The sequence below is a fragment of the Embiotoca jacksoni genome, unplaced genomic scaffold (genome assembly GCF_022577435.1).
Source record: "Embiotoca jacksoni isolate LCO1_2020_lvr unplaced genomic scaffold, fEmbJac1.0.p SCAF_5, whole genome shotgun sequence".
NCBI lineage: Eukaryota > Metazoa > Chordata > Actinopteri > Embiotocidae > Embiotoca > Embiotoca jacksoni.
The window spans coordinates 12,221,286-12,244,715 of NW_027185403.1; the positions used below are offsets into that span (position 1 = coordinate 12,221,286).

General features: G+C 41.6%; 1 protein-coding gene across 1 annotated transcript; it reads right to left on the reverse strand.

Moving 5' to 3' along the window:
* Positions 1-2,852: 2,852 nt before the first annotated feature.
* On the reverse strand, positions 2,853-22,751 carry ccnjl (cyclin J-like). The gene is made up of 6 exons (XM_069171814.1): positions 22,521-22,751; positions 21,638-21,748; positions 17,091-17,301; positions 7,459-7,758; positions 7,183-7,342; positions 2,853-6,576 (listed from the first exon to the last, which is right to left on the reverse strand). Exons 2-6 carry the CDS (start codon positions 21,713-21,715, stop codon positions 6,054-6,056), a joined length of 1,272 nt encoding a protein of 423 aa, XP_069027915.1. The 5' UTR covers positions 21,716-21,748; positions 22,521-22,751; the 3' UTR covers positions 2,853-6,053.
* Positions 22,752-23,430: the final 679 nt, after the last annotated feature.

Consider the following 23,430-nt stretch of genomic DNA (forward strand, 5'->3'; position numbering starts at 1 on the left):
AAACCTTGAATGCACATACACATCTTCCAATATCGGACTAATGTGAAGAGGGAAGTTAAACAAAACACTCCCACGCAAATACAAGTGACGCAGCGTAGCAACAATACAAACTAGAACAGGTGATTATGAGCAGCCTATTTTTTTTGCTGCTGCCAGAGGAAACGTGAACTCACCTGCTGCTAGTTTGACATTTCTGTCCGCTATTGAAAGTGAACTATGGCAGCCTGAGTGGGACACATCTGAGTGGGACACGTGTTTCAATCACCGAATCAGCTGCAGGCGTCAATAAAGAGTCACACTTGTGCTTCAGGGAAAACAAAGTACGGCTTGAACAATAATCATTTCGATTGTACAAAGTAAGAAGTAGCTCTTCCTCCTCCGGCCTCACCTGCACGTCGGTGCCTTCGTCCTATTTCTTTTCTTGCTTCGGTGGTTTAGCTGGCTAACTGCCACCAGGTGCCAACAACGACAGGTAACTTGTTTACTCGTGCACGCGCGCGCGCGCGCGCTCTTTCAAATTGCGAGCGCGATAGTTTCTTCTTCGGGATTGTTGGAGGATGGCAGACCAACTTCAAAGGTGCATTACCTCCCCCTAGTGGACCGGTTTCGTCTTGTAATAATCAATGACTGTTATTTTTTTTTATTTTTTTTTTTTTTTTCTCATTTTTAACTCTATCCCAAACGTGTTTTCAAGAATGATCCCGTATTCGTTTGCCTTTAGATCTGAGGTCAGTTTGTTCCTTCCTTTATTATATTTATGGCTGGCTAATTGAACTAATTAAAGTCTATCACAATGTGCACGTGATATTTTAGGGTGTTTATTTATTTTGTGGAGAGTAGGTGAGTCCTGTATTGTCCTATTTATGGTTAAACTTTACATGTCTGTGTATACTATTTTTGAAACTTGCTGTCTCAGCAAGAGCTGTATTTCGCTACTGTCTCCACAAAGTGGCGCTCTTGATCCTCTGTAAAACAGAGGTAATTAGCTTTTTATCAGTTTCACTGATAGTTGAGGGAGGAAATACATTTTTAAGCAATAAATATTATAATCTACATATTGTTTAATCGTGTGATTTATGTAACACACACACGAAAAAAATACAAAGGAAAGTTGACAGTTTATTGTTATTTTTTGCATGTACTTCTAGGCCTGTGTTAAAAGTAAGTAGCTATAAATACAAGCTTAAAATCATCAATAGTGTCATTTAAATGTTGAATTGAGAGTTTAAGCGTAGTTAAAAGACATCCACCAAAGACACCAAGTGAGCAGCCCTCCATACACCCCCCACTAAATTCTTCCTTGAGGAAGCCTGCAGCCTGCTTCTTTAGCTCTGCACTGAAGCTCTGGGAAGAAACAAAAAACAAAAAACTTTCTCAGTCTTATATATTTTCTGGTATTTCGCATTTAAATTGCTGATTAAACATCGAAAAGCTCCCACGATTAGATATTTGTACATGATTATCTCAGATTTCCTCAGTTCCGTAATGACTTCAATATTCTACTGTGTTGGAGGAAACAAAGCTAAAAGAGTTCCCTATTCTGTGTCCAATATGAGGAGGGCGGTCGATTTGCAAGCATTATATAGGAGTATAATGTGTTGTGTGTGTGAGAGAGTCCCATCACTGAATAGGTTTCTATATATCAAAAGGCCATACAACATAGAAAGCTCTGATTGAGCTGTGGAGGCGGCATTCAGGGGCAGATGAGAGGCTGAACTTGTTTCTTAGATGTTGAATAATAACTTTGTCAGCGGTCTGATGAGCAGTGCTGCTCATGGATTTATGATTGCACCCATACTGGGAACAGATTAAACTATTTGCTTTAGAGTTGATCTAAAATGCAAAGCAGGCTTTTGACTTTGGAGTGGGCTGGTAGAAATCAGCTGCTTCTGAACGTGGCCAAGACCAGAGAGATGGTGGTCGACTTCAGAAGGAAGACGACGGCTCCACAACCGCTGAGAGTTCTGGGAGAGGAGGTGGACATGGTGGAGGAGTACAAGTACCTGGTGTGTCCATCGACAACAGACTGAACTGGAAGACCAACATCAACGCTGTCTACAAGAAGGGGACGAGTTGACTGTTTTTCTTGAGGAAACTTCGATCCTTCGATGTGTGCAGCGAGATGTTGGAGATGTTCTACCAGTCTGTTGTGGCCAGTGCATTGTACTTCGCTGTGGTCTGCTGGGGGAGCAGCATTGGAGCCGGAGACACCAACAGACTTAACAAACTGGTTAAGAAGGCCGGCTCCATCATTGGCTGCAAACTAGACAGTCTGGAAAAGGTGGTGGAGAGGAGGACGCTGAACAAACTATTATCCATATTGGATAATCCTGACCACCCTCTCCACCACCTGCTGCAGGGACAGTGGAGCACTTTCTCCAAAAGACTCCTCCAGCTCTGCTGTCACAAGGACAGATACAGGAGATCATTCCTGCCCACTGCCATCAGACTATACAATAAGTCACTTCTGACCAAATCAATCTCACAACAATAACACTGTTGGTTGTTTGTTTAAATCTTTGCACTGTTGTTTAGTTAGTTTAATATTATCATATTTTTGTTGTATATATTGTGCATTTTTACATTTAATATTTTTGTTTTTACTGTTATTTGTATTGCCTTTACCCTGTATCTATAAATGCTGCTGCAGCAAAAAAAACAAAAAACATCTATCTATCCATCTAATCATTTGTGGAAAACTGCTGCACAAACTTCCCTGAAGTATCAATACCACACTATACAGTGTAACAAATAAGCATTTTGAAAACAAACAAAATAAACAACAAAAGACTGAAGAGAAATGAACAAACTGAAAACTTTATTCAATTAGGTAAAACAGATGTTGACAAAGTTTTCTTTTGGGAACATAATTTGAAACTAAAAAAAAAAAAGGTAATATATCACAATGTGTTATTGCAATACTCAGCATATCACAAAATGTTTTTAAATCACAATATCAGATTGTGACTCAAGTGTCGTGATAATATCGTATCGTGGGGTCTCTGGTGATGACTTAATTTCAAGTGCTGCGGATTCTTCAGCCCCTCTTCCTCAGAAGAAAAACGCCCCTCAGAGACTCGGCTCACTTGTGTATTTATTTTGTCATGGCACTTTATGATATAAGATTTTTTTTTTTCAGTGTCACATAAACCAAGACTACAGATTGTTACAAAAGAATATAAAAATATAAATTGGAAATTTGTGGTGTCATTTCGTTCTTATCAGAGTGTTGTTTGGAGTGAGTGGCATCAGCACCTTTCACGGGAGGGAAAGATGCACAGTAAAACTCTAGCTAAAAGAAAATTCTGTAATATCTATCACTCAAAGCATGTGGCTGCAATATGCAACATATTCATTGTGATCAGAGCCCACTGCCCTCTACAGGAGATCAAGCTACAGCAAGTCAAATCACACAATCATCAAAAATAAGTTACAAAAGATGAACCAGTGGTACACACAAGACAGTGGCTGTGGTCAGTTTTAAAACAGAAATCGTATTGCACCTTTTGACACCTCAAATCAAGTTGCTCATGTGAATTGTGAGGAAAAGAGCAAACTGAAATCTAAAAAAAAAAAGTTACAAAGTTTGAATTAAAATACGATGAAAACAAACGGAATGTAGAAAATATAACAAAACTGTACACAAAGTTAGAAAATCAAAAGGCATAGTATCATAGTCCATATCACTGAAAAGCATCAACATGTCCTTTTCAGAGGTGGAAACACAAACGGACTTGTGGCAGTAAACGATTTGGTGATTACAATATTGTGAGTGTGGTGATTTCAGAAGGCTTCATATAGTGTTAGCTGAGAAACGTCTGTACATGTGGGAACTTCAGGGTTTACATGTAGAGCCTGACAACTGCTGAGGCCGAGACACGGACGTGACGGGGATGTCCGGCGTCCGCAGCACACGACGACAGTTTGAAATGTGAAGTCAGAGCATTTAAACTACAGACTATTTGAAGTTGAAGAAAACATGGCCAATGAACCCAAGTTATTTATAATATCTTCCAGAACAAGCTCACAATTCTCCAGAAAACCAAGAACGTTTAAATTCAAATTCCAGCGATGGAACGATTAACAGCTTTCTTTGATCTGCACTTTTTTAAATTAATCAACTTAAAAAAAAAAAAAAAAAAAAAAAAAATCATTCCCACCATTTCTTTGCCACATATGACTGTAAATTTACAATATTTGAGTTTTCTACTGCTGGTTGGATTAAACCAGCAGTATGAATACATCAACTTAAGCCCTCATTAAATAATTAATCGTGGTTTTTTTTTCCCCACTATTTTCAGAAATGTCATAGATGACACAATTAATCAGTAAAATAGTAACCAACTGATTAATCGTTAATCACCGCCGTAATTAAGTCACAACACACAAAATCTGGGGTTCGCACATCTAAGGTATCACCTTGGTAACCAGTGGGCAACCCTTGTAAAACAGCCCAGGGAATCTGGATGTGTTTACCCTTTAACAGGAAGTGGAAGATTGGGGATTGCAGCTTTAGAAATCTGGGAAGCAATTACAGACGACTGGCTGCAGATGTTTGTGTGAAGCCAGTGACCAAACACACCGTTTCATGCGTTCAGTTACCGAGATGTCCACAGAGTATGGTCCAGTGATGATAGAGGGGAATATTGCAGCCCCGACAGATGCTGAAGAGGCATCCACTTTAAAGCATAATAGCACAGAATAATGAAGGTAAGGCTGCTAGATTCAGCCTTAAAACCTGAGCCTGAATATACAGCTTCAATGGACAGGTACAAAGAAAACTATAATTAATCAATGGTAAGTTGGTATAAAAAAAAAAAAAAAAGCTACACTATATCAAATAAAAATGAATAGAAAGAAAAAAAAATCAAGAACAAGAAAAACATGAGTCATCATAAATAAAAGCTATGGCATGTTTCAATGGCATCATATTCAAGTAATCTTGTTAAAGTCCCTGATACTTAGTGGTTCATGTAAACATTGGAGTCATTAACACAGACACAGAACCAACAGTTCATAAGAAGGCAGCAGCAATTCATATATACACAATACACAACCAACGTCCATGTCTTCTTCACCATGCTAGTCCAGTCACATCAGTGTGTCTTTAATTCTTTGAGTGGCGCAGCAGAAATTAAAACTTTAGTATGACAAAGTCTGCAGCCGTAAATGAGCCACATTTTCACCATGAACTCTGCTGCAAGGCTCTGCTTTGGAGATGCGAGAGGAAGATGACGAGAGAGGGGAAAAATAAAAAAAAAAATACTGCAGGCCTGCTTGAGCTGCGGACTTCACCTGCTGTGCACAAAACAATGAATTCTTCATCCCCTCGGAGGTCTCATGTTGTGAGGAATTCCCAGAGGAGCATTCAGCTCGTTAGATCAATGTTCGCTGACATTCAGGACACGCAACTAAAAATTCCAGCGTCATACACGGCCTCTTTATGACCTGCCAAGTCAGCGACAAGCCTTTTTTGTTCCAATCTCTCTCAAATGGTGGCTCAAAAAAACAAAACAATGCAAACCAAATTTTCTTCTATAAAATGGATTAGATTTTTGGGATTAGAAAAAAAACAAAAACATGTCAAGCAGCAAGATATGCTTATCACAGATACTTTGTGTCCTGTGCACTTCTAAAATTGGCTCAGCTATCACACAACTGAGAACAGGCACTGAATGAGGTGGGTGTCAGATAACACCGCTGCTTTCATCTCATTCACAGTGATGACAGTCTCCTAATAACACAGATTGATAAATCCAGTTCAGAATACGGCAGAAACACTTTTGCAGTGCCTCAGTATCTCGTAAGAGGCAGTGGAGCATTTGTCACGTCAGTGTGATGACTTCCACTGGGTCTGTCTTGCCTTTGGACCTCTGCTTGCGTTTGCGGCGTCTCTGCGAGAGCGACGAGGGAGCTGGACAAGCTGAAGGTGTTGCAGTGCCGACGGAGAGAGAGAGGAGTTCTGTGAGGGGATGTTTCGGGGTAGGGAGTTGGGACGGAAGCATAGCGGTGGACTCCCGTAGGGGTTTGTGTTCCCTCTCCGTCTCCTGGCGTCACCTGTCGAAGCAGCCAGCTGTGAAAGTGTGATGAGCCCCCAGGTAGGTCCCGCTGTAGGCCATACTCAGACAGTGTCGCGGCTCTCCGGTGAGGGCCATCTGCACAGAAATGGGGCCCTGCAGTGGCAGCGCACGAGCCCCTGGCTGGAGACCTGAGGTTAGGCTCGGGTAGGAAGGAAACGCCCCGCCGGGAGTGATGGAAGGAGCTCCAGTTAGCAGACCCATCCTGTGGCTCTGAAGGAAGTCCTGAGACATGTTCACCACGGGGCCCAGAGCCTGAGAGTCAGCGAGCGCTTGCAGTTGGGACAGGGACGGGGAATGCTGGGAAAGATGCGGGAAAGCGTCTGGCTGAAACAGCAGCTGTGGTGTGGAGGAGGTGGAGGAGGAGGAGGAGGCTGGTCTCTGGATGGCTGACACTGGGGAGAGGTGAGAGAGCTGGGGCTGGGACTGCAGCGAGGAGGGCCGGTGAGGAGGAGTGGATTTGGTTTTGTTGGCCTCCTTCACATCGTTGTCGTGAGCCCTGTGAAAAGGAAAGACACACATCTCAGACATCTTCAGGAAAAAATGAATCAAGAAATATGTTGGCAGTTTGATGAAATACCACTAAGATCGTAATTGTGTTGTAGAGAGAGCAAAGAGTGTGAATGTTTGAGTGAAAGATCCATCCAGAAAAAAAAAAGGGCTGCTCAGATAAATCCATTAATAGGAGCAGAGATCAGTCTGCGCCAATCCTTTTAACTTCCACACAATTAGCCTGAACATGTGCAAACAATTACACTTACACAGATGCACACTAATGAACACACACTGCCACCTACCGAAAAAGAAATGTGCAACTTAATTATAGTTGTTAAACAACACGGCTCTGGCTATCAGCTACGACTATCAGATGGACAGGTTTTGTCAGATGACTGGCACGCACGCACGCACGCACAGATAAACTGGTTTAAACCACATGCATCTTAAAATCTGTAACCATGGCAACCAAAAATATGACGAGCTGAGCGGCCTTGATGTCGTCTGCCTCGAGTTCCTCGCACACTTTCAAGGGCTCGTCTGCCAGCTCTCGCTTTCTGTTGGACCTTTTCTTCCCAGACTTATGCGTGTTTGTTGGTGTGTCCCTTACAGCAACATGAGCTCGATGCACTGGGTGAGGTGGTCCCAGGTGTAGCCTGTTAGTAGATGCAGGGCAGTGGTCCAGCTTGGGGAAATCTGAAGGCAAATACGAGACGCCGCCACGCACGCGGCAGCCACCTGGGATGGTCTGAAACTCAGGAAGGCGTGGTCTACAACAAGAAAACAGTTCAATTAGTTTATTGATCCGACTTAACCACACCCTAATCATGTCTTAACCCTTGTGGGACACACAAGAGTAAAGTCACCGCCCTCCTCATGAACTCACCCTGCAGTGAAACTTCCAGGAAGTAGTGAGTGTATTTGTCCATGAAAGCCTTGGTTTTGGAGAGGGAGGACAGGGGCCAGCCATTGTAGAGGTCGCCCTCCTGCACCGAGGCATGGAGGTAGTAGTCAATGAAATGGGCGGGCGTGGGCATGCACAGATTCCAGCCGAACGTCTCCAGCAGCAGAAGCTCCATTTTGATCAGATCCTTCTTGTTGAGAACCAGGTTCAGGCTGCACATAAAGCCCAGAGAGTTCAGCTGCTCCAGTTTGGGAACTCGGTCCTCCTTCTCCTCAAATTTACCTGGAAAGACACAAACAGACACAGTGAGTTTAGATTCAACACCGGTAGTTCATTTGAACCTCCATACTTCAGAGCCATACAGATGAACTGTACAAACACTCAACATTCATTTCCAAATGAATTAGTTTTGTGGATTATAGACAAGATATGTTCTTTAACCTACGCTTCCTCTGTACTGTACAGAACTTGCACGTTGTTAAAAAGATTAAACTACAGCATTATAGCAACACATAAGTGAGACAGCATATGTGTGCAGAATTTTTGTTTCGAAACATTTGCAGCGATAAACCAAAAACACATGCATGAAAATGTATTGTTTGAAGATCTTAAAACGGGTGGTGCTTATTCAAACTCATATCGTCAACAGAAAATTAAATCAGCAACATTTTTGAATATCATTTAATCATGATAATAATTTTGATCAGTTATCAATGAAAAATGCCATTTATTGCAGTTTCTCTATCTTTCTCTGCTTCTTGTCTATGCAAAGGAAATACACTGTTTTTTGACTGTTGGACCAAAGGCAACTAAACTGTCTCTGCGTCCCCTGTAGGAGACATTTTTACACTATTTACATTTTATTAAAAAAAAAAACTTTTTTTATTGATAATTAAAAGGGCAATAAGATGCAGCTAATTTACTAATAACATGCTTTTTGGAAATCCTAAACATAGAAATCTGATTTGACAATTACATCAAAAAGTAAGTTAGTTAATTCCCTCCAGTTCATTAGTTTGAACGCCTGTTATTTGCATCCAAATTTAAATTCCAACATTAATGAGTTTTATTTTAAAGAAGGATGTAGAATCCAAACATCTCTGCAGAAATCACAGTTTTAATTAAAAGTTAAATCTAGACATCTTGATATGGGTTGATGGTGACAGATCTTTGCAAAGTAATGTTTATTAATTGCTTTCTTTCTTTTTACACCGATTATTATCATGTGCAGCAAGTTTATGGTCAGCTCTAAAGCAGCTTATTCTGGCTTCCACAAAACCTAACAAGTGCCGACAAAGCATTTGCAATTAAGTTGACTACTTCTGAACATCTGGCCATAAAGCTAAGCTATTACACTAATAAGCCGAGGGAGGCATCGCTGTAGGCTTACAGAGAGTGGGCACTTACAGTGGATTATAAAAGCCTCACACTTTCTATGAAAAACCCATTCAGCTCGATCCCCAATATTTCTGTCCCTCTGACTCACCCCAGGTCCTCACAAACATTAGAGCAATGTCATTATGGTGAGCCCCCTCCCCATCCCGAGACATCCTGCTTTCCATAGCAACAGCCCTGAGGCCTCAGGGGTCCCTGTGACCAATGAAGAGGGGTGTTTCTGCCTTTAATCCAAGGGTCCAGCAGGCCTCTTCTCAAACATTAAGAATGAGGGCGAGGAGGTGTCAGATTACTCTGATACAGACTTCTCTGTAAAGCCTGCGCCGTGAACTACACACAGCTTTTAATGGAGGCTTGTAATGGAACTGACTTGACTCCCAAATTGATAGCTCTGTCAACTGGATTTTTAAGGCTGTTATCAATGTTTAAGATTACAGTAACAATATGTAGACTGATAAGGTAACACTTTTATTTTATACCCCCTATTTTAGAAATCATGAGTTTCATAAATGGTTTATATATCTATATATATATATAGGAGTTGAAGTAAAGTGTTATCTTTGGACTGCTATTTAATTGATAAATATATGAAAAACAAACCTTTCAGTGCTGTGTGTCTTGCGTACAAAACAATGTAACGGCAACATTTTTCTAAAAACCTTTCTTTTGCATCTCCGTACTGATGTTTTCAGCCATGCAAAAATACTGATACATCTGCAATAAGGTAATATGATCATTTATTGGCCAGGCCTACAGTTTGTCTTCTTGATTCCCCACATTTGTGGAAAGTATGGTTATGAATCCAAATCCAAAAAAGCAAGTAACTACTTCTCGCAGTATATAAATCTGATATTTGCAATAACAATATATCCCTTTGCTAGGATTAAAAAGTTATGCATCAGGTTGGTAGAAATATGCAACAATCTGGGAACAACAATGATCCTCTGTTGGGGTAAATTTACTAATCTGAAACCATGGCAACCAAACATTCGAGGGGCTTTATTGAGTCTTCCGAGCTATAGTTAGAAGTGAAAACTCCAGGCAACGACTGTCTGACATTGTCATTGGCTTTGATGGGCCTCATTTACCTCGTCATGCCCACGTCTAGTGGAGCAGGGCGTCTTCCTACAGAGTGCAGGTTTTGTCACTGATGTTGCGACCCACCATTAAGCAGAGCAGGAAAGACGAAGAGAGGGGGAGTGGGATCTGCAGCCCAACCTGCTGGGGGTCGAGGCTAAGGGGGGTAATTATCAGAAAGGCAGTAATGGCCTCTCACCAGCAGAACAGGAAGCATAATGAAACAGGTCTGTTTACAGCCACCACTGCTGGTTCCATGGCCCAGTCCACACTTGCCCCATTATCACACCCTCCTATCCTCTGGATCAGTGTTGTCTGCTGTTAGACTGCTATGTCCACACAGACGCTGCCATAAAAAGCCATCAATGCCCCCAATCTCCACACAACCCCAGCCCCTTTGATCCCAAGAGAGACACAGCACAAGTCCATCTCCTTATTGGACTCTGATTACTCCTCTGGTTTATAACTGTGGGTGAGCAGGCACATGAGAAACATGGGATGTCCAAAAAAAGTCACTTCAGAGGAACCCACGGAAGTACAGTAAGTGTTTGAATCACAAATCATCTGAATTACTGAAAAAAGAACTGACTTCTGTGTATATTACACTGACAAAACACAGCCTCATTCATTTCAATGAGTGCACACAGCAGGGGTGCAGCCATGCAGCAAAAGACAGGATGGTGAATGAGGCTGCATCCAAACCGACACGATTACATTTCAAAACACGCGACTTTTGCTCCATTTACGACTGGTGTCCACACGACACTGGATTTTTAGAGTTCCTAAAACAGGGACTTTTGAAAGCGCTGCTAGCCCGGTTTTAAACTGAAAACTGCAGCGGTTGTCTTTTGGTCTGGACAAGAGGGAAACGGAGACTTCTGAATACAGTGAACCCACTTTCACTCTCAGATTGGGTTTTAATTAGACATGATGCCTCCGTCCTTGATTTGTCACATCCCAATTGTGTCGAATGGGTAACAAATCACAGGTGCTGCTGACCTGGTTTGTCTGTTCTACCAGCTTTGCATCTTGGTAGTGATTTGAGTCAATTCCTGAGCCCAATAGCGTAATCAGCCCTACATCGAGTGGCAGTTTTGGGTGAGGACAGGAAGAACTAATGCCTGGTGGGACCATTTTATCAATGGAGTTGGGGTTCTAAAGAATAGTGAGACAATTCTCAAATGTCCAAATCGTCCCTCATCAACCTCAGCACCGGTGTACGTGGAAGGAGCATGTGCTTACAAAGCTTGTATTACCCCAAGCAATGAGGGAAAAGTCTGGAAAATCACAAATGCATTGGAACTATCCTGACAAGATGTTTTAGTCATCGCAGGACAAGTCTTCAAAACAGCAAGAACGGAGCCCAAAGTGGCAGCTCTTGTTGTCAACTCCAAACGCATGCTTTTCCACAGTTGGAAGCAACTGACTGCACACATCAAAGTAAAACAACCACGGACAGAATTATCTTTTGTGTTCTGCCGACTGCAGCTCTGGAGGTAATATGTGCTTTGGTACCCAATACTGACACATATTAGTTTATTTTCAGTACGTTCTTTGATAAAACTGCACATACTAATTTTAATACACAAGTATTGTGTTATTTAACTATTTGCCTGGCAAACATGCCTCGGTGTTTTACAGGCCATTAAACTGGACTGTATTTCATCTTCTGTTACCCTGTTACAACATGCCAACCCCATTGTGGCTCCTTGTGTTGGTGCACTGTTGTCAGTCTGAATGCGGCCTCGGAGAATCATTGCATTCCTCTCCTGTGAGTTCAGCCTACCTGGAATGCAGGCGGCTAAATGATCCTATCTCAAGTCAGCAAGCAGGGAAGAGACGATCGAGATGTGAAAAAAACAGCCGACCTTATCTGCACCAACTACTTCTCCATTCAGCAACTGCAAGACACCTATCGTTTCTCACACCACCCACAGGTGACAGTGATGATACGAGAAGGTCAGGTAAACAGGCAGAGGTTAGAGGTCAAGGGTTAGCGAGAGGTGAGGAAGGGATGGAGAGCCTCCGCCCAGGTGTGCTGTTTGTGGAAGAGGTGATGGTAGTGGAGGTGGAGAGGGGTTTAGAGTGATAGGGGCTGTTAGGAAACCCAAGAGCTGAATTCCCACAACAAATGAAAGGCCTCTGTTTCTCTTCATTCTGCCGACAAAATGTAACTCGAGTCCAATTTCGATCAGCACTCAAGATAGTTACGCTCCTCTACAAGCAATGTAAGATGACTAAAATCTACTGTACAGTTTCACACTGTTCTGACAGTCCAACAAAAAAACAAAATCTGCCCCAAAATTCCCTAAAGCACTTTTCAAGGATTGACGTACATACGGGACGGGTTTTGATCTCTCTGAAGTCATTCTCAAAACGTATTATCTGACCAGGTCGGACATCAAACGAAACAAAGAGCGATAGAGTAAGACATCCAACGCATTGCTCCTCTCTCACCTCTGCCCAGCTGATCATTCACAGGGTGACATGGGTGTAAAATGTTGGATCATCAGTTTTGAAAGTTAGATATAGTGGGCGACACAGCATATTTGTTTGTTGCAGATGTCTCATATTTTTGGGAACTCCCAGAAATGTGTTTTAGGAAGTGGTATGCAACATGTTACAATAAATACTATGACATAAGGTCCCTTTGATTTGTATGGCATATTATTGCTGCAATTTCTCTGAAGAAAATATAAGAGGATATGGCTGATATTTGATTAATATACTATTAATAGCAAGTGAAAAAGTTACTTTGAGGAACTGGGGGAGGGGGGAGTAGGACCATTAACATAGCACCAAATTCTGAAATTGAATTGGGTAAAACCCATCTCAAACATATCATGAACTATAAGAGGTGCAACAAGAAGGACAATGTAAAAAAGTATGTCATATACAAGGTCCAAAATGGTCCATCAACAAAGCTGCTGCATAAAAGCAAATGTATTTCCCAGACTGGATTCCTTAATGCCATCATTTAATGTTGATAATCTCTTGCCATTAAATATTTAGGTAAAGATTATAACACTAAGTAATCTTCATCTCCTTCCTGCTTCTCTCCTACTTTCTTTTTGACTTGACAGCCATGAAGGAATTTCCTCTGCTCTTTAAACGCCTTTTATTTGTTGGTTCATCTTTCATTGGGAGAGGGAAATTGGTCACAGCTCCATCTCAGAATACCGTGTTGCCAGCCCTGGTCCTGCCGGCTTTCACAATGTAGGCCTGGGCCGACCCTTGACCCCTAATGCTGAATGCTTGGGTGACTGGGGAGAATCCTTGAGACCTATATATATATATATATATATATAGTTCATTGTGTCGTTTGAGATCTGTGTTGTAATTATAATCTTCAAACCTGCAGTATAAACGTCAGCATTTAGTCAAGTTTTGTTGTGTAATGCCTGAGGCTCTGCTTACCCACATACTCCCTGTTACCACCCACACAGCAAGGTGCCTTACCCCCTTTAAATGAACCCCCACCACCACAAATGCGCACGCTCACACACACACACACACACACACACACACACACACACACACATATATATATATATTATATATTAAATAAATATATATAAATAAGTATATAAATAAATAAATGTGTGTGTGTGTGTGCATTTGTGGTGGTGGTGGGGGTTCATTTAAAGGGGGTAAAGCGCCTTGCTGTATGGGTGGTAACAGGGAGTATGTGGGTAAGCAGAGCCTCAGGCATTACACAACAAAACTTGACTAAATGCTGACGTTTATACTGCAGGTTTGAAGATTATAATTACAACACAGATCTCAAATGACACAATGAACTGGTGCTTTAGTAGCATCTGACAATAATGAATTCTCTTAATGTTTCCAAACCCCATCTGTACATCTTTACATAATTTCTTTAATTGTGAGAGCCCCACATGACAACAGCTCCATCAGAATTACTGTTAAACCTTTGAGATTGGGATAAAGGGGGAAGCGAGTTCCCTATTAATCTACATTCAGGGCACCCTGCTGGGTGGTTCAGTTCTAACATATCCCATTTTGCAGGCCACCACCTTTCCCTCCCTTTCTACCCTGTTTAACATCAGCGGCGAACCTGCCTTTGAAGTAGCGCTCCATTCATTTCCCAACCCCAACCCCCCCCCCCCCCCCCCCCCTCGGGGATGTGGGGCTGCTTTTACTGGCTGCTCTGTCCCAGGACGGGCTCACTCTGCCTGACCCTGACAAGGTGAGAGAACAAGGAGGAAACAGAGCCAGCAGCAAAAGGTAAAAGGACACCGCCGGAAACTAGCCGCTCAAATGGCTGTAGTAGTATAGTTCCCTTTCAATAGGAAACTGTCTAATGTGGCCCGTAATTAGGTGACCGCAAGAAAAGAAACCTCAGGTTTATCACAAGGTTGCCACAGCAACCATGTCCTCTTTTACTGACGCTAGCTTACAGCAAATCTCTACCATACACACATAAACACACAACAACCTCCACCCCTCTGAGTGTGTTCCCCTCCCCCTCTCTGGGAAGGGTCTGGCTGCCTGGCTGTCCTGCTTGCATTGACTGGCTTTTGTTTGAGGCCTGACTCGGAGAGCATATGGCAGGTGCCCCTCAGCACACAGTCCCTCCCCACCCCCGGGCTCCGAGGCCTATGTAAGTGTACTGTGTAGTCAACATGACTGAGCTTCTTGTGCTCAGTCATCTCATAGGATGCTCTTTTTTTGTTGTTTTTTTGTTCTTGGAGACCCCTTAATTGAATCAGGTTCACTGAACAAGATATATGAAATCCAGCTTCAACAATAACTTGCAACAGAGAGAAACCTCACAAAATAGATTAAGAAAAGAGCATTCACCTCTCATAATCACAAAAAAAAAAACACGTAAGCACTAGACAACAAACAATCTGTAAGATTTTTGTACTGACTGACAGCGGGGACACATCCACGATGTCATTTATGATAACAAATAGCAGCAGTATGCAGAGCTTTGACTCTGGGGACCAAAACCTGCCATGAAGATTGATGTGATCACTGCAGGATTTCATGGAATGTAACACAATAGAAACTTAAGTTTGGGGATGTGGACAGACTTTCAAACGCTGATCCCCTGAAGTACACATTAAATTAAATTAGATTTTGGTTTTTCTGATTAATTGGGCCCTCTAGAGCAAAGTGAGGTCTCTAAATAAGTGGCCAGCAGTCAATAACACTCAATCCCTATGGGTTTAAAAAACTGACCATAATCTTACTCCTGCAAATGAAGAGGAGCTCATCCGTGAGCAAACACATGCACGCACAAGCACCCACAAAAACACACATACAATGGAGTAACAGGATTAAGCAGTGGCTGCTGGGAGGCACAAAAGAGGTACAGATTAATTAACCGAGTGCGGAAGCCAGGAAAGTTTAAAGAAAGACAATGTATGTGCCCATCAGCAGCAGGCAGTGAGACCTGAGGAGGTTGTTCAATAACTAGGCCAGATTCCAAAGCACCTCAGGACAGATGAAAACCCAAGACAACTTTGAATCAAACACCCTTTCAAGCCTTCATCAATCATGACAGAGACTCCCTCGAGTCCTGGAGGAGTCAGAGGCAGGATAAAGAGAGGAGAGAGCTTCACTAACTGAAACCCACAATCAAAAGATGCGATAAAAAAAAAAAAAATCTGATTTATCTATTACAGATTAGAAGAATGACCTCTGTCCAGGTTGGACTGACAATACTTATATCACTAATTGAGCAAATTCTCAAAGCTATTCTTGGATTCTCACGAGAACGCTTTTAAATAAAACCTCTTTCAAGTCTCATATTCAAATTTATCCCACCATAGAGACTTCTCTGATTGCAAAGATGGGCTGTACACGGCTCTGCAAGCACACACACGCAGATATACACCGAGCCCTCCCAAGTGAGCAGTCCCTTTTCCAGACTCCTACTTTGACAGCATCATTAGTCTAATTACCCATGATGCCAAGGGCTGCATTAATGTACAGAAAAGCTCACAGTCTGTTAATCACCAGACAGACACGGAGACACTAATAACTACCACACAACCTGCACCATGCATCAGCAGGGGGAGAATGATTAACACACCTGCTTCACACAAAACACAAAGAAACACTTTTAGGCAGAGAAGCAAATTGACTACTAATCAAACTAAACCCCTGCTTTTCTCACTTCAGTAGCACCGACGAAGGCTCGAGAAGAGATGCAACTACAACCACAGAACAAAATCGACATCTGTGCACAGTGACGTATTCTTAATAGGTTTAGGAAAACAAAAGAGCTTCACGGCACAGAGGAATTAGATATATCAAGTTTTGGCTACAAAGAACTATTTGTCAGGATGAAATAATTATTGATTTTGGTCTTTTAAAATATTTGCTGACATTAAGAAAACACACAATATCTCCATATTTATTGTATGGAAAAAAAGGCTGATCGCAGCAGAAAGGCGGTATTAGAGAATTAATCTCCAATGGCAGTAAATGGATTTTTATGGATGTGTCAACGGTGAATCACGTGTTTTAAATAATACAGTAAAAAAAAAAAAAAGAAAAAAAAAAAAAGAAGAATAAAATCATCACACTTTTGATAAAAGGACATTTTGACCTAGGTGCGTGCAACACTAGTTCATCTCAAACTGACTAAAGCAACAGACTACAGCCACCCCGGAGATCATATTACAGCCAGGATACACAATCCCCAACAGTTTCTTCTTAAACTATGTCATCCTACCACATTGGAAACCTGTTCCTTTTTAACCAACATTTAAGCTAACAGTAAACTGCTGATACAGTTCAGATCGGTCTAAAAAGTGGAGCTGGAAGAAAAGAAAAAAACCACCATGGTCTCTGAAGTGTAACCCTTGTTGCAGGAAGTGTTTCACCTTGTGCCATCTGTGCATAAACCACAGTCACAGTGTCTCTTTTAGCTCAGCAGACGTATATTTTTCAAGATGAAAACACAAACCCTGATCTTAGTAAAAACTTCCTTGGTACTTTTTAAATTAACGCTACCACAATATAAGGTCTAAAAAAAAATTTAAAAGCGGAGGAGGATAGAGAGAGACATTTTTCCTTGAGAAAATGTTCCCCTCAAGCAATAAAGTATTTGAAATATATTTTTTTTAAAAAGCATGCAGAAGCTGGAATTCTGTTTGTGGACTTACTAGCTAGCAGCAGACAGGAGAGGGCAATGACGTAGAGCTGCTTGACAGCCACATCATAGTGGTCCATGAACAAGTCCAGCAGGTAGACGGCCAGGTGACGTGCTGTAGGACATAGCTGGTAGCGGTTACTCAGGATGGCCAACAAGTCTGCAAAGTACCGGCGCATGCCGATCTGCGGGGACTGTGCCCGGTAGACCGGTAACTTCAGCTCCTGGACGGGGACAAGAGAAGAAGGAGGACATAAACAACAGGGGGTGAGAGGAGCAGGGTGGGCAGGAAGCAGTGATGAAGAAGCATGGGGGTTGTAAACAACATGCATAATAATAGTGAGCCACGCATGTCTCCTGCTGACTAGGTTTAACCGCTGTCAGGAGAGCTGCTGTGGCTCTAAAATACTCATCAAGACCTAAACTCCATCTAATGCTGAAAATCCCTGATTATGATTCAGCCTCATTTCAATCTCATTTAGTTCATTATTGCTGCAGAGGACTGGAGCTAATTTGGGTCATTACAGGGGTCTCTGAACAATGGGGTGAGGGTTTGTGTCTGTGTGTGGGGGGGGGGGGGTAATGTGGTTTGGGGAGGGGAGTGCCTTCCTTCAGTGGAGGTTGAGTTGTTGAGTTGAGTAGTAGATAGGATTAGGTTTCCACCCTAGCACATCTCCTATTCATGTTCAATTAGCTGCATGTGTTTCAAAGTGGAAGGAAGACACTCGGGGGCATTAGCATTGAATCAGCCTCAGGTATCTTCCCAATCAGCAACAGAAAAGTGGAGAGCACATGGCTCTAATTTCAAGAAACAAAAGACATTCAGAACAGCGTACAAGCTCAAAGAGCAGTTAGTTAGTTAAGCCGCTTACACTCGACAATATTTTTGTTTTCAAAAATGTTTTTTTGCTCTTTGTAAGTCTGGGTAAAAACAAGAGCTTTTGGACTTATAAGAGATTGAGGATTGCTAGATTAATCTACTTAGGGTCAGTTAGGGGTCCTTAGAATAAAGCAGAAATACAGAAAACAGTTGACTGTTGAGGAATATCCCAGAATACAGGGTGGCTCGAACAGTCCAAATCTAATTGAATTAATACTAAAGACATTTTAAAGCAAAATTATAAAACGCTTGGTGCCTCCGTGTTTTCAATTTTCCTTCTTGTTCTTCCATTAAATAAGACTAGAAATTTGTGCATTGGGACAGTTGCTCAGTCAAAAGAAAAAAGAAACAATTATTGAGGAGAGTAATTGGCAGATTAATCACTTAAGATAATTATTAAATGCAGCCCTACCACATTTTAAAATAAAGCTCATTGAAATGTATTTATTTTGAGCACAACTACAACAACAGTGATGCTCAGACTGACACTTCAGTGGAATCCAAAAGTAAACAGTGCCCCCTCCCAAATCCACATACAGCAGCACCACCCCCAGTGACACAACCCATCACATCACCCAACCCTCCCCAAAGTCCCCTGTCCTCTCCTCCCTCTGCCTCTGGTCCATCTGTCTGTCTGGGGGGTACAAGGGCATCAGGAGAATGGGGGTGGATGTGAACGGGAGGGGGGGGTGGGGAGGGGGCTGCTGGAGGGGGCTGCTGGAGTCTGGAGAGGGGAGGCGGGGGGGGGGGGGGGGGCGTGTGGGGTGGAGAGGTGCCTTTGTGGGGGATCCGCACCATAATTAAGGATTCCACAGCTGCCTACTGATTTGCATGTCTGATAATTTGCCACATGCTACACACCACCGCTATCTCCCACATCAGGGCATTATCACTGCAGCAAACATCATTAAGGCTGGATGAGACTGTGGGGGTGCCGGCGCCATGCAGGAAATCTGAACACTGTGTGAAGGTCTTTTACAAGCCGCTCTGATGCTCATTTCACATTTCTTTTCCATTACAAATTTACTGCACTTTCAGATCGCCTGTTTCTAAAAACATCCATAACCCCTCCACTCATCAAGTCTTTCAGCAGCACTTACAATCGTTCTACCGACAACTGACAGTGATTCTATTATCAAATTAATCTGCCGGTCTGTTTTTTAATTTTTTTTTTAAAAGAACGGTTTAGTCCATAGAAATGTCACATCAAGCCCAAACCAAACCGCTTTTTTTCTTTTTGGGCCGACTAACAGACCAAAATCCAAACATAATCAGTTCACAAATGTGGGAAGCAACGCATTTTCAGCAGAAACAATCACATCTTTGGCATTTTTAAATGACAATGACTTAAACTATAATTTGATCATTAAAGCAGATTTGTTGTTGGAACAAAACTTCTCAACAAAAAGGTCTCCTCCGACTCAAATCAAGACTTTTACTGTTGTCATGGCCCTTCAGTCAATTTAATTTGCAACTATTTATTCATGCCATGCAGCTTTGCTGTAATTTTCATTATCCACTTTAATCTATCCGATTCAATTTTAGCTTGATTGTATATTACTCTATTTAATGCAATGTTCCATTGTTTCTTTTATACCTTGTCTTGATGCCTGATAAAGCTTATATAAAGCAATTTTTGGTTTTTGTGCCAAGAGGTGCTACACAAATAAACTTCCCCTCAGTCTTTCAACTACACTGTGTTTCTACATTAGAACGTATGATAGCATCTATGACGCAAGATTTCAGACTTTTGGTGGTGAGACACCTATCACTATCAGCACAAGATCTAAGTTCATGACAAAAAGAAAAACAAAAGCGAGATGAAAGGGTATGACAAAGAAAGATTTTCCTTTTGGAAAAGTGTAAAAAACGCTTTTAGCATCTGTATCAGAAGGTGTTTAGAAACAGGGAACCCCAATGTTGGGAACAGCCATGCTGATTGATTAGATTAAAACACAGACAGGTTTACAGTCAGCTGAAAGAAAAATATGCAAAGCATCGCCCCAAATAAAGAAGCAGTTAAAATTAAAAATCTCAAGCAATAGTCAGCTTACAATATGCAGCAGATATTTCTCTATTGTAGCGTTGCACCATTTACAAATGGGCATTGTATCATTTACTGTGGTGAGATTGTTGGTACAGTTTCACCAAAAGTGCTGATGTAGGGCAACCAAAACCAAACATTAGACTGGCAGCATCTCTCTCTCTCTCTCATTATAGTATGTGAGAAAAGAGTGGGTGTGTTGTTAAGTTTCCAGCTCTGAGTACAGCTCTTCAGCTAAATCGACAGCCCGCTCTGAGTCAGACATGGTCCAGAATGAGCAAACCGAATAAAACCGTGTGTAAGTGAATGATTCATTCTATGGCTCACAAACATCTGATTCACATTCTGAAGTCCTCGTTCTATACATACAATCGGCAGCACGTTAAGACACTCGATATCTAAAACCCGATCTGTGTTCATCTCCCTCAGTATGAAGACGGCAGGAGAGTCCCAGTCAGTCAAGTGACAGATGTCTCCATTAAAGTGACACATGGGAAGAAATATGATCACGCTTTGAGGTTAATTAAGACATTCTCAATTAATGAGCCTTAACTCCTCCATGTAATCTAATTTAGATCATGTTTGAATAGACAACAGGACCATGTAATTATATTTTCCTCCCAACTTTACATTGTGTGGTATGTCATATGTGGAGTGTCAGCACAGCTCTTATTTTCATTCTCAATAAATATCTGCCAGGTATTAACCATAATCGGTTCATTGATAAAATGTCAGAAAATAATTAAAAATGCTCAATTCAAATTCTCAAAAAGGGCTGATACAATATTTTCATTTCATTATAATGATATTCTCGAGTAATTATTTGGTTTTCAAAATGACATCAAACTCCTCAAAATGTCCTCAACAATTTTCCCATTGTGACCTTTTTGTTTTTGTTTTGTCCAATCAACAGTCTAAAACTAGCGGTGTCAGAAAATATTGATACACTTGAGTATCGCAATATTATAATTTGCGCTATCCGGTCTCAAAAACACTTTGATTTTAATTAAAGGTTTACATGCAAAGGTTGGTAGCCGACAGCAGCTCATTTTGAGATTTTTTTTTTAACCTCTTGATTGCTAGATAGCAGTGATCTAATCTATTTTCAGTTGTGACCCCTTCACTCCCATGTAACAATGTAAACTGAGACAGGAAGTATCATAAGCACACACTGCTAATTTTAAGTCCGGTTTCCTGAAATTACATTCCATTATTATAAATTATATTTGAATATATAGAAGTATAACCCTTGTACCACGATGCGTACCGCGTCTCAAATTCCTGCCGACACAGCTCTGTCTAAAACCCAAAAGAAATGTCTTTACCATGATAGAGACCACATAAGGAAATGAAAATATTATCATTTGATAAAATAGAACGTGGATTTCTTGCCATTTTTACTAAAAACAATTAAATAATCCCTTTAATTCTCATAACCCTTGCTGATTAATAACAACTAATCATGAGCTTTAGTCAAGATACAGTGCAACAGACCTCGTCGCAGTTTCATGATAGGAAACAACGGTAAATTTCAAGTTTTCTTAAACACATGCAGTCAAAAGTGGGTTAACTCATTCTGTCAACAAAATAAAGCTTTCTAGAGAAATAGAGAGATCATTAATCCAAGCAAACTCACCTTGATGCGGAGGGATTGATGGATATCTGCAGCTAGCTGTCCTTTCCACCATTGCAGCTCCCTCTCCATCTTTCCCATTCAGAGGAGGCTCCAACAATCAGGTTTTACCTGCTGAGACAGATGTGTGTGCAAAACAAGACAAAGTTCAGATGCTTCAGGAAGAGGCATGAGATCGGGGAGGATAAAGTGTTTAAGCATTACATTTACTGAAGAAGAAAAAAAAAAAAAAAAAAAAAAACTGATGGTGAAGAAGGTGAAGCTCGTTTTAAGTCCCCCCCCCCCCCCCCCCAAAAAAAAATGTCTTATTAAAATGTATTCGAGGATATATTTAACTAGAGATTTACGTTTGTACTGACTACAAAATTAAAGCTACATTTATTTTAGGACAGTGGTTTTGATAAAGTTTTTGAACACCTTGCTAATCTTACAGCAGAGGTCTCAGCCTGCATAGGCCATTTTCTCTGCTCGGGAATTTAAATGGCTCAGTTAAATGCCCACTCGACCACGCCGTAGGTCACATTAATCAAAGCAGCCTTTAAGATATCTCACTTTTGATGCGGTTTGTTCCCTGCAACGACAAATGTACCAACAACCCCCTCCACACACACACATACACACACACACACACACACACACACACACACACACACACTTTAGTTATCACTGAAAAGGCTTCTTGTGCACCACGAGACAGCGGCCAAACACTGAGGCTACACAAGTTAACTGCCCACCGAGCTCACAAACACTGGCCTCGTTTTTTCAAAACACAAACAAGCACGCAGCCACAAAGCCGGACACCTCGTCCCAAACTCAGCCCGTTCTCCCTACAGGGCAGTAACCCGGTGAACTTTTCATCCCGGTAGTTTTTACATGTGCCACTCACCGCTCCGACGGGAATGCCCCCCAGACCTCTTTGTCTCAGTCCGACATCCTGAATGAGAGAACTCCTCTCCGGCTCAACTTTGAGAAAGACCCCTTTTTGTCGGCGAAAATCACAAAGTTCAAACCCGCTGGCAGGATCATGAAACAGCTGCCACCGCCAAATCCCGCCGGCAGGCCTTCGGTTGCGCCCTTTTCTCCAAACTGTTCACACTTTTTTTCCGAGAGGATCCGCTCATCCGTTTGCTCTTCGGTGGCTCCGCTGTAACAAAGTAGCCTCTTCGGCTGCACCAGCTGCTGCTGTTGAGCTGCGAGGCTCGTGCGCTCGACGTGAAGGGCCCTCCTCCAGCTCGGGAGTTGTAGTCCTTTAGAGGTCAGCGGGAGAACTACAAACAGCCACGGTTAAACAAAGGGTTAACAACGACGGTTCATTTCATTTATGCAGTATGTGCGAATGGATGAGTATTGTCATTTATTATATAGCATTATTTACATTTGATCATTATTTTAATTGTGTTATATTATCCTCTACTTAAAAATATGGCATTACAGGAATTTTGCAGAAAAGTGACGCATGTGACTTTAAATTACAATAAATGACGTATTAATACCAATTCATCCTAAAGCAACATGTTACAACTGATCATAGTCGCACTAGTTTGGACTACTTTATATGCACTTTGGTAGTGGTTCCTAAAGATTCAAGAGATGAGTTTGAGGGATTGTGAGATGATTTATAATTAATTTTTTGAGTTTTCCCTAATTTATTGGTGCAATATTGGATAATTTGAAGTTATTTAAATGAAAACATCTAAAGAAAAAAAATATTATATCAAAGTGTACTATTTTGAGATACTTGTACTTCACTTAGTATTTTCATTTTATGCTGCTTGATATTAATCCATTAAAAATAT